This window comes from Ovis canadensis, chromosome 17 (genome assembly GCF_042477335.2).
Source record: "Ovis canadensis isolate MfBH-ARS-UI-01 breed Bighorn chromosome 17, ARS-UI_OviCan_v2, whole genome shotgun sequence".
NCBI lineage: Eukaryota > Metazoa > Chordata > Mammalia > Artiodactyla > Bovidae > Ovis > Ovis canadensis.
This window is the reverse complement of record NC_091261.1, coordinates 57,055,081-57,077,429: the sequence shown is the minus strand read 5'-3', so window position 1 is coordinate 57,077,429 and position 22,349 is coordinate 57,055,081. Positions and strand designations below refer to the sequence as shown.

Sequence of the window (22,349 nt, the reverse complement as noted above, 5' to 3'; positions counted from 1 at the left end):
TTGTGGCTCCTGGACTCCAGAGCACAGGCTCAATAGTTGTGGTTCGTGAGCTCAGTTGCTCCAAGGCATGTGGGGTCTTCCCGGTAGAGGGGTGGAACCTGTGTCCCCTGAATTGGCAGGTGGACTCTCTACCACTGAGCCACCAGGGAAGCCCTGGGCTGGTGTTTTGTGCTACAAAACCCTGGAGAAGGCAGGCGCCACCTGGCCTGCAGGTTCACAGGTGAGCAGGGCATGGCCTCTTACCTATTTTCTCCACAGGTGTGTTCAGAGGGAGGAAGCCTTGTCTGAGAAGCTGGTCCATCATCTCTTCATCATCTGCCTGGATTTCAGAGACCATGTTACAGGGAATAAGGCCAAGCCGGGCACAGGTTTCCCCGCGGTAGAATCCATCAGCGTCTTTGTCACCATACACCTGGAGTCATGGGAAGAAGGCAAGACGCTGGGGTGGCTGGTTCAGAAATAGATCAGCTCTGTTACCTAGAGTCACAGTTAGTCAGACACTGACACGGAAAATCGCTGCTTGTGGGCATAAGCGTGTACACATAGCCCTCATCCTGAAAATCTGTATGTCTAAGAACCTGTTCCTCCTCCAGGGTTTGGATAGCCTCTGGAGCTCCCATTGACCAGGGAGCTGCCAGGCGAGGCCAGGGCTCTGCTAGCTGAGTGCATGTGTGTGAACGCACACATGTTAAACACCCACCACACACACACATGCAGGGGCAGTGTAACAAATGATTCCTCCGTAAGGAGACAGCACCACTGTCTGGCATTCTGGAAGTGAAAAACCTCAACTCACAAAGGGATTCTGTGCATACTATTCTGCAGGGTAAGCATCACCATCCTTTAGAGTCCGTTTTAGTTAGCGACCTCTTTCAAAGGTTATTGTCAGTGCCCTTTCAGAAATTTGCAAACTGAGGGTTCAAGGCCCTTTCCCCTCTCCTAGGGAGCATCCCTTGTCTTCCTTCTGACTCCAGACTCAGGCTCCTCCTCTACTACTGATAGGAGGCTGAATGTCAAATACAAGAGAAAGTAGCCTGTCGTTTTGAGGTTTAGGGTCACCAAGAACTGGTTTTGTGGAAGACAGTATTTCCCTGGATTGGGGGTGGCGGTGGTTTCCGGATGATTCAAGCACTGTAGGGTTTGTACTCCTATGAGAATCTAATGCTGCCACTGATCTGACAGGAGATGGAACTCAGGTGGTAATGTGAGTGATGGGGAGCGGCTGTAAATACGATGAAGCTTTGCTTGCTCACCCGCCACTCACCTCCTGCTGTGCAATCCAGTTCCCAACAGGCCACAGACCCATACTGGTCCATGGCCCGAGGGTTGGGGACCCGTGTGAAGGAACTTGGGTCTGGGGAGCACCCCCTCCCCAGCCTCCCCGCCACCTGTGCCCCCCGGGCCATGCCCCCACCTTGGGTCTGGGGAGCACCTCCTCCCCAGCCTCCTTGCCACCTGTGCCCCCAGGCCATGCCCTCACCTTGATGACCTGCCCTTCTTTAAAGGGAAGCTCCTCTTCCGCAGCGTCTGGGTTTGGGGACATGGTAAGGGGGTCGTAGTCAAAAAGGGCCACAAAGATGCGGGCTGGGAGCTCTTCCGCCCCAGGGTCTGTCTCTGACTCTTCGTAGAAGTCCGGAGAAAGCTGGTCCCGCCCGTACTCATCTGGGAGTGCATGGGATAAAGCACAGGGTCTAAGTGATTCCCACCAGCCATTCTCCCTGCTTTACCCAGAAAGGTGAGCTGTTATACAAAGTGTGGTTTTGGAAAACGAAGAGGGAGGCACTCTAAGTTTTTTGTTTTTGTTTTTTTCTTAATGTGTAGCTGGGCTTTCCTAGTGGTTCAGTGGTAAAGAATCCACCTGCCAATGCAGGAGATGCGGGCTCGATCCCTGATGTGGGAAGATCTGCTGTGCCTCGGAGCAACTAAGCCCGTGTAACAAGGCTATTCAGCCTGTGTTCTGGAGTCCAGGAGCCGCAACTACTGAGCCCACATGTTGCAGCTACCGGAGCCTGCAGCCTAGAACCTGTACTCTGCAACAAGACAAGCCACCACAATGAGCAGCCTGTGCACGGCAACTGGAGCGCAGCCCCCACTGGCCCCAGTAGAGAAAAGCCCGTGCAGCAGCAAAGACCCAGCAGAGCCCCAAACGAAACAATCCATAAAGTCATAAAAATAAGTTCTCAAAAAATGTGTAGCTCAACATGCAGGCAGAAATGGATCACCTCGACAGAGATGGGTTTGAAAAGCTAATAACTAGTATGAAACATAGGCAGCAGGGTGAGTGTAGGTGTGCTGCTTGTGAAGACAGTGAGAGATAAAGGACTATGTTTCAGTGACCTCCTGGCAGGACTGGTCTGAGCACCAGTTGTGGGGGTCGGGTGATGGGTGGCCAAGTCCTGGGTTTTAGGAAGGACCTGTTCAGGAGTCAAGCACAGAGACCTAGAGACCCTCTAGGTTTCCATTAACAGACGAGCCAGAGCACAAGGATGTTAAAAGATGTATTTGCCTATCTGTCAAAGTTTGATACAGGTGACTGAGCTGCTCACTTGGCTCCAAATAGGTAAGTGGCAATGAATACATTACAGTGAATTAATGACTTCCTGGAAGAATTGAGTTTCAAGTCTGCCTACCACTGAACTCCTAAAGACTATTCTTTTGAAATCCTAGTATATATGCATATGTATTACAAGGCTGAGCACCAATGAATTGATGTTTTCGAATTGTGGTGCTGGAGAAGACTCTTGAGAGTCCCTTGGACAGCAAACCAGTCAATACTAAAGAAAATCAATCCTGAATATTCATTGGAAGAACGGATGCTAAAGCTGAAGCTCTTTGACCACCTGATGCAAAAGAACTGACTTATTGGGAAAGACTCTGATGCTGGGAAAGATTGAAGGCAAAAGGAGAAGAGGGCAGCAGAGGATGAGATGGTTGGATAGCATCACCATCTCAATGGACATGAATTTGAGCAAACTCCAGGAGACGGTGATGGACAGGGATGCCTGGCATGCTGCAGTCATGGGTTAACAAAGAGACGAGCATTACTGAGCAACTGAACATCAACAACATTATTAAATGTCATTATAGACATACATATATCTCACTATATATGTATACATTTATTCATATGCATATATAGAGAACAAACATCTGCTAGTGAATTACACTGTTTTGACTACATGAGAAGGACTCAGAGCATCAGTGGGGAAGCAAATGAGAAAACTCCAATCATCAGAAAGGAGGGTAGGGGTGGGGCAAATGGCTGGCCAAAATTTGTGTCACCAGCACAAGGAGCACAGGAGGCGGGATAAGAGGATGTCAAAGCTGTGACACGGAGGGTGTGGGGAGAGCCAGAGTCTTGGCTGCTTCCACCAGCAGAAACATGCAGTTGAAAAATAAAAGCACTTTAACTGCAGGAAAGGTTGGTCTTTAAAATACAGTGAGCTATTAACATTATTTGAACTTGGGATCCTTTTAGGATACAAAGATAATCTAAACATTCAGTAACTTTGCTTCTGCTAGGGAACAAGACAACAGCGCGGCCTTACTGATCTCGTCACACCAGTTTTGATTTTGTTTATAGTCAGTGCAGATTCTTTACCAGCTGAGACACCAGGGAAGCCCATGAATACTGGAGAGGGTAGCCTATCCTTTCTCCAGTGGATCTTCCCAACCCAGGAATCGACCAGAGTCTCCTGCATTGCAGGCTGATTCTTTACCAACTGAGCTATCAGGGAAGCTCAAAGGGAACAAAACTCAACAGCACGGCCTTACTGATCTCTTCACACCAGTTTGGATTTTGTTTATAGTCAGCGAGAGGGCTTCCCAGGTGGTGCTAGTGGTAAAGAACCTGCCTGCCAAAGCAGGTAGACGTAAGAGACACAGGTTGGATCCCTGGGTCAGGAAGATCCTCTGGAGGAGGGCACAGCAACCCCCTCCGGTATTCTTGCCTGGAGAATCCCAAGGACAGAGGAGTCTGGCGGGCTACGGTCCACAGTGTTGCACAGAGTTGGACACGACTGAAGCGACAGCACACACGCACACACAGTCAATGAGAGGATCTCATACTCTGTCCCCCAGTCATTAAATGTTCTCTAAATTAAATAGCACGAAGCTAATGGTACACCATCTCATGACCTGTGAACTTCTCTATATGTGTAGTGATGCAGTGTTTCTTTCACGCTCATGGCTGATGGTAGAGAAAACCATTAGCAGCATGAAAAGGATGTTTTCAATTCAGCTGGGTAACCTTGGGAGTTTCACAGAAGGAACTTAACAAAACAGCAGTGTGACCCAGTGGGTGCTGTTTCAGCGGAGGGAAAAGTCACTGAAGGAGCACTGTGGCTACAGCTTTGGCTGCACCCACCCAGAGGGCTCCCAGGGCTTCCTTGACTAAGTTGATGTGGTGCTCGTGCAGTTGGAATGTACAGGCAAGTTCACAAGGTGAGGACTGGTAGGTCACTATCACTCTGGAAGACCTTTGAGTTACTCCTACAATTCACATGCTCTCAGGAGTTGGGAGGCATTAGGCATGGAGACCAGCAACAGGAGCTCAGGCTGGCACCATGCTCAGTGAAAACAGCAGGCAGTCACCCACAGCATTACAGGATCTCTCTCTGGTTTGCAGGGAGGAGCCGGGATGGGAGGAAGTGGTCGAAGCACTTGGAGTTGGTGTATATGAGTGGAAGTGTGGGTATGCCGTCACTGTGTTTCCTCCAGAGAAGGTGCGTTAGATACTTTATGGAATCAGACCTCATGGGAAGAGAACTGTGGCCTCCATGGAGTGTGTCCACACAAACCCAGCTTCACAGGGTTTAGAGTGGGTGACTGGGAGGCCCTTCCTTTTCTTGGGGGCAGGCTAGACTCAAGGAAGAACTTACCTCCAGCTGCTGGTCTGACCTGGGCGTGGATGCTCCTCCCTCTGCCCTGCTGTGGAATATCCTGGCCTGGGGTAGGAGGGGGTGTTTGTCAGGAAGGAGGAAGGGTCTGCATACCACGTGCAAAGCTGAGGATCCTGACTTGCCCCTGTTGGCTCCCGAATCCACCTGTACTGCCAGAATAAGCACTGTCTTCTAGAAGTGAACTACTTCCCTCACTGCCTGAGGCCACCCGCCTCCACTGCTCCTCTCCATTGCAATTTCTACAGAGAAAAAGTGGGTTGCCTATGAAACATACCTCACAGCTGCTCCTCTTCTCCTTACAGGGAAACCCAGGGAGACGAGTCTCCTTTCTAGAGAATTAAGTTTTATTTATTTAGTTAAGTCATTTCAACTCTTCCCATCAGGATATAGAGAAAATGTGTTGCATTTCCTTGCTATGTAAGCTCAGTGGCCAAAATAGCCTGGAAAATGGGAGGGAAATGGAGATTTTCACAGTCAACCAGTAACAGCAGAATGCTCTAGGGTGTGGTATTTCTTTTTTCAGATGGGTACACCCTTGGGCCTTTTCATCTGTCAGGTAAATAACTAGATAAACGCAAAGACCAAAAATTACACAGGAGAAACCAAACCCAATGAAATCCTTGTTTGGGGTCATTGATTAAGGTTATGAGGCCTTCGTTATGTTAATTATATGACTTAGAATTTACTAGATATGGAACTACATAATTTTTATCTTTTTAAATCAGAGGGGGCATTGTTTTCTTAATTGAGGAAATCCAGAGTATATTTAAAGTATAGTATATTTTAGCTGTGAAGGCATTGCTTATTAAAAAATATATGTAGGAAGTATACAGTCTATAGACTTGAGTTTCTCCAGAAAAGAAAAGGATATTTTTGGAGTTGGCAGATTTCTAAAGTATTAATTACTGATATTGGCACAAGAAAAATATAACTAAATAAACAGAGACTAGAGGAAAACAGCCTATTCACACGTCACTGACCATTCACTTCCTAGAGTTTGGGGCATGATTCTCCTCGTCTCTGAGTCACTTTTGTCTTTTGAAAATATAATAGGTTCTTTGGTCTGTGAATATGTGTATATGAACATATAAAGTGATTGATAATAATTATGCTTTCTTGCCTTGCTCCATGCTAAGAGATCAGGTACAATGAAAGAAATTCTATCATGGATTTATTTAACACTTTTTTGGGTTCTATTATTGAGGCTTTTTTTTTTTTTTCTTTGTGAAGGTGTTACCACAGCATTACTCTCTTTCTAACTTGAAGTGAAGTGAAAGTCAATCAGTCACGTCCAACTCTTTGAGTTGGAATTCTCTAGGCCAGAAAACTGGGGTGGGTAGCTGTTCCCTTCTCCAGGGGATCTTCCAAACCCAGGGATCAAACCCAGGTCTCCCGCATTGCAGGCACATTCTTTACCATCTGAGCCACCAGAGAAGCCCAAGAATACTGGAGTGGGTAGCCTATCCCTTCTCCAGGGGAATCTTCCTAACCCAGTGTCTCCTGCATTGCAGGCAGATTCTTTATCAGGGAAGCTGCCAGGGAAGCCCTCTACTAACTTAGCTAGTGTCTCACTAAAATTAAGACATGTGCAGCCTTCTGCATTCTTTCCCTTAAGACAAATCCACCTGAAGGATTGTCCAAGACTCTGATGGGGAGACTGTGGGTCCACTTATGTTTTCCTTTACTTCCTTGCCCACTTGGCAATTTGTAGCACCATAATTTTCAGCCCTGTAGACTTTTCTTCTCTGTCCTAGGATACTGGAGTGGGAGACCCAGGAGGCCTCCTCCAGAGGACACCCCTTCTCGGTGCCAAGCCATTAAACTTCAACCACAGAAACAGTGGCGGTTCACGTAATGAACATTCACTCATTAAAGTCACAATCGAATGAGCACTTAGGAACCAAATTCAACAGCAAGAATGGTCTTGAACTGGTCCTTACCTCCTTTCTCAGGGCTCTTATTTACAAGTCATTTATTTTGCAAGCCAGGAGATCCTACTTAACCTCAGTAATTGTTACAGGGTCAATCATACACAAATTAAATGAAGATCTGAGTGATGTAGCACTAGTTTGCAACACTCAAAAATAATGTAGGCTTAATATACACAAGGGCTTCCCTGGTGGCTCAGATACTAAAGAATCCGACTGCAATGCGGGAGACCTGGGTTCAGTCCCTGGGTTGCGAAGATCCCCTGGAGGAGGGCATGGCAACCCGCTCTGGTGTTCTTGCCTGGAGAATCCCCATAGACAGAGGAGCCTGGTGGGCTACAGTCTATGGGGTCATGAAGAGTCACTGAGTGACTAAGCACCGTACAGTATATACAGAATTCTGCTAGTGGGTCTGTAATATGTGAACCAGTGTTTTCCAACTGATTTTTCAGCTTATTTTATTACTTTTTAGCCTAACTGAAAACAGTCTGTTGTTTTAAAGGTCCTTTAACATTCTATACAATTTTTCACTGATAAAAATAAAAGCATTCTAAAAACTGTAAAGATGCAAAAAGAAACTTTTTTACCCTATTGTTTGGGTTCTACGGGAAAGAAACATCTAGAAAGAGGAGAAAACTTCAGGGGATCTGTATTGGTTCATAAAGTTTTTAATTATTTTTGGCTGATGTGAACAAAGCCCAATTGTCTCTTAAACTTTAGCTATTTAAACGGATTGGGGCTGTGTTTCCAGGTGTCTGGACTGTCCAAGAGTTGTTTCCTTGAGCCCTGTCTCACCAGATCAATGTTTTTCTCTCATCTACTTCTGTTCCATGAATGGGTCTCTTGGTTTGTTTCATTTGTGTGTGTGTGTGTGTTGTCACAAAAAGCTAGTTTATTTGTGCTGATTACCAGATTCCATTATCTTGTGCAGAATACTTTTTGGAACTGTTATGCCGGGGTTCATTCCAGTAATAGAAAGGTTCCCATCTGACCTTCGGCCACGCTCCCCCTCTTAGTGGATTGATGAGAATGACTACAATGACAGCTTTCAGCACGGCTGGCTGAATTCCAAAAAGTAATTAAGAGAATGGAATTGGATGCCGGAGGATGACTCATGCACGGGGAGGTGGCCAGATGGACAGGGTCAACACACAGTTCAGGGCACACATTCAGGCCTCCTGCTGTTTTTTCATAACTTTCAACCCCAGTTGCCCAAGTGTTTCATGCATACAGATAACTCTCCACTGGCTGGGGGCTCGTTTGGAGTTCAGTCACCCATCCCTGTCTGCTGCTCTGACCACGAGCATTTCAGGAGAGCATGAACTAGGTGGGGAGATGGCCCATTATCACCTCTTCCATGCTTAGGATGGCACCCTTTGCAGTTCAAAAAAAAAAAAAAAAAAGGTAGGGAGAAGATTGACCTCAAAGGTCAATATATTTTGAGAATACTTAAATTTAGGTTACATTTATTTGGTTCTATTTCTGCCTTCTTTCGCCATAAATAACCAAGAGTCTTCCGTATTTAGTTGAAAATGCTATTCCTAATAATTTTTTAAATGTTTAGATTGAGCCATGTGCTCTGTGGTTAAAAGAAAGATGGAGGCCTCCATCCGGTTCACTAACCCGCAGCATGGACCATCATTGGCCGGGACCTGTGGGAACCAGCACTGCCGTGGGAAAACCTCCGGCCCACGTGATCCGCCCGATCAGCCCGTCCTGCGGTCACCGGGTTTCCTAAAATCTAAAGACAAAACAATGACACGGTCATCAGTCTTGCCAGCCGTGGGAAGAAAAGAATTAAGTCAGCCAAATCAATTCAACTTAGAAGCAGAAGCTCTAAAGGCAACTAAACTTAGCTTTTAACTGAAAGGTTAGCTGAATAACCTGGAAGAGAAAAAGAGTGCTCACCCCAGGCACCCCGTCTTCTACAGCACACTTGCTTTTCCAGGCGGGGGCGAGAGAACCCCTCGGGAGGCATCTTTTTGTTGCTGGTACTGCCGCTGAAGCCAAATATTTTGAGCCACAGTGAGAGTGGCTTAGATAAGACTCGTCACGCCTTTGGTAACTCTTTTCTAGTCTCAGCACAGTCTGCCCTCCTCCAGTGATCACAAACGTGGGAAAAACTGCATTTCCCAAATGTCCTGCTTGGGCAAAGCTGTGTGCGAGGTTACTGAAAGCTCAAAGACAGAAGTTTCTGTGCATTATCAGCTCTGAAACTCGTGGCGCCCTCTTGAACGCTAATCCAAAGACTTCCAAACCTTCACATTTCAGGGCTAACCCGAACTATTTTCCTTTATGGATAAGTTTTGCCTCTGATTCGTACTAAAGGCTCGCATCCTATGCGAGAATCAAAGCAAAACCTCCAGCTCACTGGTGACTTAAGAAGTTTTCAGGGACACGGAATGGATCAGGGCTGGAAGCCTCAGAAATGAGTTTGAACAGGAAGTGGGCTGCAGTTGCTGGTGAGTCGGTAAGCTGTGGGTCGGCGCCCTCTAGTGGACGTGTCACAAACTGCACCGGCTCAAGCCCAAGGCCTGGCGCCCTGGGATGTCTCACCTGTGTTTTCATGGAAAAGTTCAGCATGACAGGAGCAAATGTTCTGAAAAGAGGACACAATATAGAGATGAATGAAGCCTTGAAGGAATCCCTACTCTTGAAAAGCACTCACAAGCCTGGAAGACAAGGCCCGGGGATGTGTCTAGAGCTGATGATGGAAAATTCATTCAGAAAACTGCTCTCAGGAAAGAAACGATGGGGTGGGGGGTAGCCTTTGGAAACAAATGCAAAGGTGGATCTCTTCAAGAATTGTTCTCCATTTTTTTTTCCAGTTATGAATGAACTGGAAAACCAACCACAACCCAAAACCAAAACCACCACCAGAGAAAAACCCTAGTAAGTAATACCAGTCAGTCATAAATACATCCCCACGACTCATTTTGAAAAGTACGTGTTGCCAAACTGGGAGAATCAGAGTTCAGCTAACCCTTAATTAAAATTTAGATTCAGTTGTCCTTTAATTAAAGCAGCCATAATCATCACTGATTTGGAGGTGGGGAAGGGATCATTATTCTAAAGCAAAGTAAAGAAATCATCAGCATGTGAAAAGATTGGGAAGCTTCATAAATCAAAAATGCATGGAAAAACGAGAGAGCCAGCAGAGATAGTGCCCCGGACGGACACCAAAAGAAAGAAAGAAAGTGAAAGAATGAAAACGGATTGGTTTGGCAAGCGGATGTGAGCAGGAGGTTTACTTCACACACCAAAGGGCCATCTGCAACCCGGGGAGGAGGCTGGGCCTGTCGGGCAATGGCCCTACTGTCGGGCATTTTTATGCTTTTCTTCCAGGCATCTCGGAAATCCTCGCGGCCCGTGGGCTCATCCCAGCCGTACTTGCTGGGGGTGGACCTCTCTGGGCTCGGGTGGGACTCATCGCTCCTGACGACGTCGCCGGGCTCCACTGGCTCCCCAAAATCCTCTTCGATGCTGCTCTGCCGGGTCAGCGTCCGGCGCCGGGCCAGCAGGGGCCTCAGGCTCCTCCTACAAGGACAGTGCCCGGGGCCGGGGCTGCACTGGGCAGTGGGGCTTCGGAAACTAAATCGCATCTCCTCCTCTTCACTGCCGCAGTCCAGGCCACTGTCCGGGCTCCTGGTGGCCGAGCGGCTGAATCGACAGCCTCTGTCTTCGAATACGAAATCCTCGGCCTGGGGGCCCCTGGGTTTCGCGGGGTACCAGGAGCTGTGGAGGGCCTCATGCCCCCGGCAGGGCCTGGAGGGCCTGGGCTCTCTGGCCAGCCCGGTCCTGACCCTGGAGGAGGACCCTAAGCCCTGCTTGTGCAGGAACTCACAAGGCTCTCCGTCCTCCTCGGCTACTTCGGGGATACTGAAAAGTCTCTTACTGTGGTGGGTCTGTTGGGGATACTCGGGCAACTCCGAGAAAGCACGTTCAGTGGCCCTATTCTTAGAGCACTCCTTAAGGGGCGGGGAGTGTTAGCACAGGTGCCGGGAGCCAGTGTATGATTGCATATGAAGGGGGGCAGAGGGAAGGAAAGAAAATACAGAGAGAATTAGTCTCCGAGGCCATGAGGGACAGAGAGCATGCTTGTACTCGTGGTGGGGCAGGGGGTGGGGGGTGGGGGCAGATGGCATGCTCTGGCCGGGGCTCTGGAATGAAAACAGAATGGGTTAGATGGATGCGGCCGGAGCCGGGGGGCCGAGCGCACGCAGAGCGTCCCGACGCCGTCAGGACTAGCCATGCAGCCAAACCAAGGAAAGAGAGGCCGCTGGGCCGCGGGTGTGGGGAGGACGAAGGCAGGAGGCTTCGCACTGACCGAGGCGCTAGGGTCTGTGACATGGCTGTGCCCAGAGGTCGGGGACATCCGAGTTCACTGGCCGCTGGCTGCACCCTGAGAAACTCCCAAGGCAGCTGCCCGGGGATGCCGGTGAGTGGAGACCATTCGCAACACAGGGCCCTCCCCGCCGCCGCCCCCCGGCCACGCCGCTCCACTCTGCTTGTCCCTGAAAGCACTCAGCATCCTGTGAAACCTGTCCGTGCTCTCTTACTTATGCCTCTCTCCCGGCTCAAGTGGAAGGGTGTGAAACCCGGGGGACCTTGGCACTCAGCGACCCAAAGTCACTTGCTTGGCCTGTGTCTGCAAAGGCTTGGGGGCCTGTCAGTCTCTCCTCCAGACCCCAGACCTCAAGGCTGGGAGAGAGGAGCCGAGTCCCCAGCAGTATGAGCAGCAGGGGCTCAGGCCCACCCAGACGGACGCCTAGGGTGGACACCCCACGCTCCCTGTCCTGGCATATGGTTCTCTCTCCAGGAATGGCCGGCAGGCCCATCCTCTCTCCAGCTGGGCCAGCCCACTGGGCATACCTCCTGGAACACCTCACTGACTGCAGGAAGCCTTGCGCCCACCTTTCCTTCCATGGGCCTCCGGGCATGCGCATTAGAGTTGAGTTGCGGAGGAATATCAGAATTTGCTGCCCTGCCCTCATCCCCCTACCGCCTTGCGGTGTGTCCCAGGCACAAGGGGACATGGTGGGTTTACCCAGCGCAGCGTCTTTAGCAGGCTTAAAGCCCACGAGAGAGCCAAACGAGGAGCATGGCGCACGCTTTGATCGTTTGCTATTAAGACCCTGAGGTTTGGGAACACTGGGGTGAAGGGCAGTGAGGAAGCAGGGATCCAGCCCCGGAAGCCGGGCGGGGATGCACGGGGGTTCGTGGGACTCCTGCAAGGGGAGGTGAGCCCGGACGGCCCAGATCGGCCTGTAAAGTCTCCTGACTTAAAAAAAAAAGTCAGAACCCTGTGGATGAAGTGAAGTGAGCCTCAGCCCCGCTGCCTGAAGGTCCTATTGTCCCTGCGGCTGCTCTAAGGAGAGCCGGGCTGGCGGGGGAAGGACGTAGGTGATTTTATGAACTAGCCCTTTTCCCTGGGAAAGACAAGGTGACCTTCGGTTTCTTTGCTAACAATTGGCAGGAAGGAGCATCCCAGAAGCTTCCTCCAAAAGGAGAAGTGGGGAAGCTGCCGGGGGCGGTGGGGGGCGGGGGCAGACACCTGCCTCCTCACAACGCCCAGTGATAGAGAAGTGTGGGGAGGCAGGGGCGGTCAGGCTGGACCACGGGCAGCTTGGGGCCTTCCTCCGCCAAGAAAGGTCACTGTGAATCCTGCTGGACATTGGCTCAGGGGAGGAGCGAGGGGGTCAGCCAGTGGAGGTAGCAGGGGCTGCAGCCATGCGGGGTTTGCATAGGGATCTGGCATGTTCTTTGGTGACAGTGTCTCCAAGGCCCTGCCGGGCGCCTTTGCTGGGAGAACATAAGTCAGTCTGCTCTATGCAAGTGGGCACTGAGTTGGCAGCCAGATTTGGATGTTGCTTTCTGTCCACCATTCAAACTGCGTGGCTCTGTGTTCCCCAGAGAAAGGATGGGCTCAGGCATTGTATCCCCTGGTGGGACTTCCCTCTCCAAGGCCCTTTTCATTTGAAAACCCCCACAAAGGCCCAACCTGTCTCTCTGGCTAGGCCTGCAGCTGCTGGAGTTCGGGGGCCACGTCTGTTCTCACCCCCCACCCCCAGCCTGGTGGAGAGTCTGGTGCTCAGAGTGACCAGCTTGTGCTGAGTGAACAGAAGCCCAGCTGGAACTCTCCAGACAAGGAAGGGGGCGCACCCCAGGGATGGGGTCTATGGGGGCCTCGAGCTCAATCTCCATCAAGGTGACCCCCATCAAACCCCTCGCCGAAGGCCACATCAGAAGCAGAGGCAGAAGATCTCGGGATCCCTGGTGGGAGGTGTCTGAGAAGGGGTCTGTGTGTGGACCCCAGGAGGTCGACTGACCCTCCTCCGACCTCCTCTGAGGTCCCCTCTCCCTGGCTCTCCAGCCATCCAGCAGGGTCCACCTCGGTAGATTCCACTAAAGAATCTCTTCCCGACTCCCCAGCTGCCCATCTCCAGTCTGACTCAGAGACAGGCTCCTCCCCTCCTAGTGCCTGCTGCTCTGCAGATGGACACACAGCCAGGCGTTTGGGGCTGGGGGTGGAAGCTTCTCCATTCTATTCTTTCTGATTGGGTTCTTAGTACAGAGCTGGGTGACCCAGGGATGCCCAGTGGATTTTCCCAGACTCCTTCACCCAGACTTTTGGTCAAGAGGAGGGATGGGAGACCCCGAGCGCAGATTCAATAGCAAGAGAAGCCCATCCAAATCTGGGGACTGTGCCTGCCAGGCAAGGCCCCTCTGGAGCCAGCTGCACAGGCCCCCAAAGGAACAGGGATAGGGGATGGTGGGGACGGCGGTGAGGGGGGCAGTGCCCCCGCACTGACCTTGAGGGCATTGTGGGACGTGCCGCTCGGCCGCCTCCTGCCCCCATCCTCCAGCTGCATTTCAGAGTACAGCTCCTCCTCGTCCTCCTCCATGATGTCCGAGAGGTCAGACCCCCGGCTGCTCTCCGTGTGGTATTCGTCTCCATGGCAACAGTGAGGCTGGGGCAGGAGAAGGGGACGTGAATGGAGGGGCGACTCCAACACACGGAGTCCCACACCCTCCCCTGCTCTGCCCACTCTCGAGCTCAGGGACGTGTCTGTGTGTCTGGGTGAGAACCGCTCACTCCGGAGGGGAGGGAATCACAGTCCCCGAGCTCATGGGGAGCCGGGATGGCAGAGAGAGGACCAGACCGGGCGTTCCTACTCCAAGTCCGGACGGGGGCAGGCAGAGACCCTCCTGGGCTCCGGGCAGGACAGAATACACATGGGAAGATGTCACTTTTTCGGGTACCGGCAGCCTCTTCAACTTAGTGGCTGGACAAAGGCTCAAGTGAGAGGTTGTAAATGCGGGGCTCAGGGACATGCGTGTATGTTGCATCTAGGGTCGTGCAGTAGACAGTGGTGGGTAGTGGGCAAACAGGGGCATATGCACCAACAAGTGTGTCTAAGAGTTTTAAGAAAAACATGGAGTCTGAAATTCACACACGTGCACACTGGGTTGTTGGTGAACAGCCTGGTCTGGGTGGGGTGGGACTCCCTGTGTGGTGTGCCCACTCTGTGGTCAGTCTGGCCACCCACACTGGAAAAGACTTGCCACTGGGGCTGTGGCGAAAAGCCTGGGTACAGAGGAAAGGGTCAACAGAAGAGCAAGTAAAAGTAAGCTTGCTAACTAATGCGTAAATTGAACCACCAGCCGTCCTGATGGGGTTTGGGATGAGGGGCAGGTCCAACTCAGCAGCCCCTTCCCATCCACAAAGCAAGTGCCTCCCTCAGAAGCTCCAGCAGCTCATAGAGCACACCTTATGAGCTCCGATTTATGAGCCCCAAACATGCATAGGGGGCTTCCCCAGTGGCTCAGGCAGTAAAGAATCTGCCTGCAATGCGGGAGACTGGGATTCGATTCCTGGGCTGCGAAGATCCCCTGGAGGAGGGAATGGCAACCCACTCCAGCATTCCTGCCTGGAGAATGCCACAGGCAGAGGACCCTGACGGGCTACAGTCCGTGGGGTCTCAAAGAGTCGGACCCCACTCAACGACTAACACTTTGACTTTTGACTTTGAAACACACACAAAACTATTCTGTTTCTGCTGGACAGTGTTGATGAAGATCGATTTCTTTATTCTCCTGGTGGGCGACAAGACAAGTGTATTTAATAGCATCCTGTGACATGTTTATTTAAAACATCCAGCTTAGGGGCTTCCCTATCAGTTCAGTAGTTAAGATGCTGCAATTCCGTGGCAGGGGACAGAGGTTTGAACACTGGTTGGAGAACTAAGATTCCCATATGCCATGTGGCACAGCCAAAAAATAGGGGTTGGGGGGGGGGGAACTGCCCATTTATGAAACAAATAAAACTGTAAAAAACGGTTTCAATTGTTCCTCTATATAAAGACATGGGGAAGCAGTGTGACTGCCCAGTGAGGGGGTGTCCCACCAGGGGTCCCACCCCAGCTGAGCCCTCAGATTGGTGGCCTGGATATTCTCAGTCTGAGAAGTCTGTGCAGCATCATTTGACCTGCTCCAGCCCTATTTCTTTCAATCAAGTGCCTTGGAGAAGACATAAAAGTGAATTGGTTTTAGATGAATAAACAAACATCAGGTTGGTTTGAATGATGGCTTCCCAAAGCAAATGGGAAGGAACTCCTCTAGAGAACAAGGTCTCATTCAAACCCAATGATGAGTTAGTAATAAACTCATAGGATGGAAATGTCTATTGTTTGCCAGATTTATCATGGATAAGACATTCGTAGAACTCTCTTGGTGGTGGGCACATGACCCTGGTCTACCCAGTGAGATAAGAAGTCTGATGGAGCTTCTGGAAAATGTTTTTCTACCAGTTAAGAGAGATGTGCCTGAGGAGAAAACCCCCTCCCTCCTTCCTTCTTTCCATCCTTCTTGGGATGCTGGCATGAGTGTGATGACTGGAGCTATGGCGTTCACTTCATAACCATGAGAGAAAGGTCAAAAGAATGGAAGGTTAAGAACCCAGAGCATGTTGAGGTTTGATAGAAAACAACAAAATTCTGTAAAGCAATTATCCTTCAATTAAAAAGAAAAAAAAGAACACAGAGCTGGAACACAATTGAACAACTGAATCAACTTTGCAGCCTCCTACTTGAGGCTTCCTGTGATATGGGAGAATGAAATGTCTGTTACCTGAGTCATTATTAGTTGGGCATTCTGTTTCTTGTGTTTACATGAATGCAAATAGAATTATTTTAATCTTTTAGATAAAGAACCTGATGATTGGAGAAGCTGAGTCACTTGCCTGCTAGCAGTGGCAGAGCCAGGAAGTGACCCCAAATCTATGAGATTCCAAGGCCCTCTTCTCATGGAAGTAGTGACACTGCCTTGCTGTAGAGCTATGTGTTGAGGGGACTGAGGATCTGACAACTGAGAGGACTTCACTCTCTGCTGTCTCAAGATCTGAGGACTCTCCAGGCCCCACCCTTCCCTGTTGCCCAGGACTGGGGCTTGACACCATTTAAGGACATTTTCATTAGAATATGCATGATCAGAAGTTGGAGACAGAACCCATCTTGGATGGATTTGTCACTTGTGAGCCTTGTCTGGGAGGAGAAGCCCTGACATTTCCTCCCTCCAAGGATGGGATATGGACCTTTCCATTTCTGAATCTCCCATGATGCTTAGCACCTAGCCAATGCACATCACACATCTGCCTGATGAACAAACGTAAAGAAACAAATGGTAGGTTTTGCCTACATTGAGACCAAGTGGTCGGCTGGAGACTCAGCTGATGCACAAAATCAGCCCATGAACGGATCCTCAGGGAAGTTGGGAGGGCAAAAGGCTCACATACAGACTTTTGAAATTGTCCCCCAGTGAGGTCACAAATGCACAGGCACCATTCAGTCTAGACTCTCCAAACTGACTGCGATTGTCGTCACCCACAAGATAAAGGTCTGTATTCCTTTATCTTTCTCACAGACCCGGGACCTGAACCCCTCCCAGCGGGAGCCCATGGTGGGAGAGGGGTGGGCAGCACTCACCGGTTTGCCCAGCTCCGAGCCTTTCAGGAACTCATCCACAGATGCGCCCCTCCTCTTGACGTCCGGGGACTCATAGCCGTCCTCCTCGTCCGAGTTTGCATACTGTCCGCCGCTCCTCTCCAGGAAGACGCTCCTTTTCTCTAACTTAGGAGAGGAGAGGGGAGGCGTCAGGGCAGAGGCCACCTCACCATGGGGCCCTGACCTCCGGCTTGGAGCAGATGAACTGGGCACCCTGGTAGACGGACTCACCCAAGGAAGAGAGAGGCAGGAGGGCGTGGCCTAGTTCAGCTCCACCTCTGCTCGCCTGCATCCCTTCACGGGCGTTTCCCACGACTTCCCATCTCATTGCACATTTCACCTGGGACGTGGTCCCCCTGTCATCCAAATACTCCCCCTCCCCAGGACCCAGGCAGTTCTGAGTGACAGGCAGGCAAATATATATACGTGCCTGCACTTCTACATGTAGATGTGTATGTATTCCTGTGTTAGTCACTCGGTGGTGTCCGACTCTGCTACCCCATGGACTGTAGCCTCTGTCCATGGAATTCTCCAGGCAAGATTACTCCCTTCTCCACGGGAACTTCCCAACCCAGGGATTGAATCTGAGTCTCCCACACCGCAGGCAGATTCTTCACTATCTGAGCCACCAGGGAAACACATATGTATACATATGTGTACATGTGTCTCTGTGTGTATGTATGTCTGTGTATGTATACACAGACACAGCTAGAAGTCTGAAGTGAGTGAGCCAGAAGGTGACCCTTGTTTAGGAAGATGGGTCCCCAAGCCGACTCCCAGGAGGCACCTCTCAGATCCCTGGAGAGAGACCACTTGGATAGTGGGTTGTGGCCCGTTTGCTAAGCCAGGCCGGTAGATAACCATTTTCTCTAGTTTTCTAGGTCCATATCTATGAAATGGATCCTGATTCCATCAGGATAAGACCTAAGATGCAGTCAGATAAACAGGGCATTATTCTTCCCAAGTCAAGGCAGCCATTCTTGGGGGCTGGGTGTTTGGGGCACTTCTCCCCGCACACTCGGGGTGCGGATGGGAGATTCCATCCCAGCTGGGCTGTGGAGATGAACCGCATTCTGAGGGCAGCTGAACCAGTGATGAAAACACCTGGCCTTACCCTGCTGCTCTCGGCCACCCTCTGCGCAGCTTCCCGGGCCATGGCCTTGGCGACGGAGGTGGAGACCGGGGCGCCCTGCGGCTGTGGGAGGATGCGACTGGGCGAGGGTGACCGCCGCCCGGGGCCCGAGCCCTGCAGGCCGGGCGGCTCCAGCAGGTGCCCGTGGGCTGGGGCGGGTGCCCGGCCATGTTCCCAGGCCTCGTCCACCGCGGCGTGGGGACCCGCGTGCTCATCTTTGGTTTCGGGGGCTCCGGCACTTGCTAATGGCTTCGGTGTGGGAGCAGTTCTCGGGTGGGGGGTTGGAGGCACCAGGAGGTCGGGGGGAATGGCAGCGACGGCAGAGTCCACAGACTCGCCCTGGCCAGAGAGGGTCCGCACGGTCACGCCCTTGGCTTCCAGGCTGCGCAGGCGCACCAGCTCCACGGCCGTGCCTTCTGCTGTGGGCGAGATGATCTCAGCGACCTGCGCACAGAGAAAGACGGCTCGGCTGGGGGATTTCCCGCGCCCCAGGCCCCTCAGATGCCTCCCGGGCCTCCCTTAACATCCAACTCAGACAGCGCTGCACAGCTTACAAATCAGATTCGTCTGGAGCCCCCATTCCCGCCCAGATGTTGGCGGCTTGGAGGGACAGCTGAACACATGCTTTTCTCCCACGTCTAGAACCAACCTAGAAACAGATGTGGGGGCCACAGAGGAATCAGAGCACTAGGCTCAAAGCTTGGCTCAAGGAAGATGCCACAGGGATGCCACGACAGACGGGCTTCCGGCTGTGGTGGAGACATGTCTGTGGCCCCCTCTGGGGAGGGGAGCAGGGATCAGAGAGGGGGCCTTCAGCCTGCAGCAGCCACTCTCACGGAACGAGCTCAGACACTCACGTGCATCTGATACACCACCTCCTAGCCGTATGGGGAAACGGGGTGGGGAGGGTGGGGAACGGACAGAAGCTTGCTCAGGCCCCGCCCCCCCAAAGCAGCCCTGTCTGTTTCATATGCCGACAGGGATGGGGGCTGAGATCAGGGGCTGCCCGATGGTGACCATTAAGGATCCTGCAGAGTTCCCGAGGCGTTTGGACAAGACTACATCTCGCCAAGAATAGGTCTGGTGGAATCTGCAAGCCCATCATCTATTGAGGGGCCCTGATGTCCTGGGACTCAAGAGAAATGAATTTTTGGTACCCAAGGGAGAACAAGAAAGGGGTCTACCAGCAGAGTGGGGCAGGAGGGAGGCAGAGAACATTCTAGAAAGAGGATGGAGTAAAAAAGGATGGAGGTTCTCTGTGTTCTGCAACTGGGTCTGGGGTGACAGTGTAGGGGATGCTTAGTAACTCCTGGTGGGTCTTGCGGCTTGAGGAGAGAGGGAGGGTCACCCCTCGCTGAGTGGTGAGCTGTGGCCAGGGGGCCTGGATGTGAGCACCGCCCCGATAAAAACTCACCCTCTGCCCTTTTGCATACACGCCGTAGCCGGTGACATTGGCTCCATTGGATAGCCCAGTGGCCGTCAGAGCAGGTGGCCTCCAGGAGACCTGGACAGTGGCTGGGGTGGCCCCAGCTTGGACGGCAACATCTTGTGGGGGTGCTGGAGGACCTGGGGGACAGAGGCAGAGAAGCTTTCACGACATGACCCCTTGGCAGGCAAGCTGCCACCATGCCTGACTAGCCAGTGGCACCTGGGAACGAGATCTTTCATTACAGCCTCCAGGAGACAATGGGAGAATCCGAAGTGTGACAGCGGAGCAAGAGGGCCAGGAAGTAGCAGCTCCCAGATGCACTCAGGGTCCTCTTGGAACCGGTTCCTGGTGCTCGGTCCCCAGGCCAACCTGCAACTCTTGCCTGGCCAGTCGGCCACAAGGTCCCAGCATTTGCAGAGGCAAGAGACCCTCACCACCTCTCTCTGTTCCCTCTTCCCTCCGGTTCCCGCCATCCCTCCTTCTCTCTCTCCATCGGACTTAGGAGCAATAAACTGGCCCACACAGCACCCATCTCGCCACCTTGAGAGAGAGGATGGAACCTGAAGCTGGAGAGAGGCAGCTCTGATGAAGCCACCAGGATGCCAACTCCACACACACACTACCCGGCCAACTAGTTGAGATGCTCGCTTTGAAAGTCAAGTTGAGATGCACGCTTTGAAAGTCCTGAGCGGCTACTTCAAGCAACAAGGAGACAGGTGTCACATCACTGGTCCTTCCCAGTGGCTCCTGGTGACAGCAGGGCTGCCCGTCTGCCCTACAACCCTCGGGCAGCTCCCTTGCCTCCAGGTCTGGTGCAGAAGTCCCGTGTCATTGTTGTTGTTGAATTGCTAAGTCGTGTCTGACTCTTTGTGACCCCATGGACTGTAGCCCACCAGGCTCCTAGTCCATGAATTTCCCAGGTAAGAATACTGGAGTGGGTTGCCATTTTCTTTTCCAGCGGATCTTTCCCACCCAGGGATCAAACTTGAGTCTCCTTTGTCTCCTGCATTGGCAGGCGGATTCTTTAGCATTGAGCCACCTGAGAAGCCCCAAAGGTCCTATAACTATAGCATTATATTTGGAAAGAAATGTGCAACTTCTAGGAAGAAGGCTGTGAGCCTCCTCTTCTGAGACTGTGCTGCAGCCCCGTGGATTTCTGCATAAGGGAGGAAGGGCTCTTTGCTGAAGCTTTTCTACTTGCTGCTCATTCTGCTACTCACTTTGGACACCTGACATCACTTGATTCGCACAACAGTCCTGTGAGTTTAGCGCATTTGCAAATGAGGAAATTAAGGTTCGAAGGAAGCTGCTCAGCTGTCATGTGTTGGAAGCCTGGCTGGCCTTGCAGTTTATAATGCGACTCCACCCTCAACATGCTGTGATGCGAGGCTTCCGAACTGCCGAGCAACTGGGTTCAGAAATTAGATCTTACCTGGATGGTCCGCTCCAATGTGACGACGGCTCATTATTCTTAAGGGTGTAGTCAAGAACTGAAACTGGTCTGGGGGGTTGCTGGACGCCTGCTTCTCCTAGCACAGCAATGACAGTGGAGGGCCAGGTTTTTGTGAGTGGGGAAGACTTGAGTATCTGTGACCTGCCAGCTCCACCCCATCCGTCCATTGGCCCAGAAGTGGCTGTCTGCCACGTGGTGGCGTTTAGTCCAACCACACACCTCATGCCGGTCACCTATGTCATTTCCACGACTGAAACTCCCCTCCTTCTGGGCAGGCAAAGGAGCTAGTCTGCTATGGACTGACTGGACATTTGTGTCCCCCCAAATGCATATGGCATTCACAGAAGGCAGCTGTGGGAGGTGATTAGGTCTCGAGGCTGGAGGTCCCATGAACAGGATCTGTGCCCTTATTAACAAGGTGCCATCTACCAGGAGAGGATGCGGAGGAGACGCCGTCTATGAACCAGTAAGTGGGTTCACCAGACGCTGAGTCTGCCCAGGCCTTGATCATGGACTTCCATCCTCCAGGGCTATAAGAAATAAGTGTCTGTTGTTGATAAGCCACTCAGTTTATGGTACTTTGTTATATCAGCCCAAGCTAACTAGGACACCCAGGAATTGGGTGTGGACCTATAGGATCCTGCCCTGGGCTCAGTATTTCCTCTTGATCCTCATATCTCTCCATCTCAGGGAGCTTCTCCATGAAGCCTTTCCTGGTTGTCCTAATGGATGTGCTTCTCACCTCTCCTTGGAGGCCCTGGGGTCCCCAGATTTGGTGTTTCTCACTTCTTCACCCCCAGCACCGACAATAAGACGTCATGGCGGGAATCAATGAATAGCTCCAGTCTGCACAGTAAGTCCCCTACATACAAACGAGCTCTGTTCTGAGTGTGCATTCACAAGTCCAGTTTGTTCTTAAGTCCAACAAAGTTAGCCTAGGTACCCAACTAATGCAGTCAGCTATGTAGTACTATACTGTACTAAGTTTATAATACATTTCATACAAATAATACATAAAAATAACAAACACAAAAAATAAAGAAAGCATTTTAATCTTACAGTACAGTACCTTGAATAGTATAGTAGTACTGTATAGCAGCTGGTATCAGGTGGACAGACAAGAAGAGTTACTGACTGGAGGAGGGAGAAGGGGTGGGAGATAGTAGAGCTGAAGGATTGTCAGCAATAGGAGATGGCGGGCAAGCTATCTTTTCACCTCAATTCACACTTTCAATTTTTCTCACTTTTGTTTCCACTGTTATCACTTAGCACTTCTTAGCAGTACCAGCTATGTCGCCACTGCTTTTAAGCTTGGTTCCAGACATCCTGGACTTGAAATAAAGACACTGTACTACTGTCCTGTATGTAGTCCTTGTAAAGTACACAAAAGTACAACCATCTGTAGAGGATACACGCATTTGACAATGTGTGCCAGACACCGGACTAACTTACATGATTGGACATTTGAACGCACATTCACATCTTTGAACGTGCACAACCTGAAG

The 22,349-nt window shown here is 51.3% G+C and overlaps 1 protein-coding gene across 5 annotated transcripts in view; it reads right to left on the bottom strand.

Annotated features, from left to right (window-relative positions):
• Nucleotides 1-22,349, bottom strand: part of RIMBP2 (RIMS binding protein 2) — a 125,403-nt gene that overhangs the window by 21,008 nt on the left and 82,046 nt on the right. For 4 of the 5 annotated variants that reach the window (XM_069557608.1, XM_069557607.1, XM_069557609.1 and 1 more), the window contains 7 exons: nucleotides 19,377-19,528; nucleotides 17,945-18,406; nucleotides 16,813-16,956; nucleotides 13,642-13,800; nucleotides 8,453-8,570; nucleotides 1,481-1,662; nucleotides 244-412 (listed from right to left, as the gene is read on the bottom strand). In XM_069557608.1, coding sequence (XP_069413709.1) covers nucleotides 244-412; nucleotides 1,481-1,662; nucleotides 8,453-8,570; nucleotides 13,642-13,800; nucleotides 16,813-16,956; nucleotides 17,945-18,406; nucleotides 19,377-19,528 — 1,386 coding nt within the window. Of the gene's footprint in view, nucleotides 1-243; nucleotides 413-1,480; nucleotides 1,663-8,452; nucleotides 8,571-10,089; nucleotides 10,798-13,641; nucleotides 13,801-16,812; nucleotides 16,957-17,944; nucleotides 18,407-19,376; nucleotides 19,529-22,349 lie in introns of all 5 variants that reach the window. The other variant, XM_069557610.1, reaches the window with a different exon arrangement.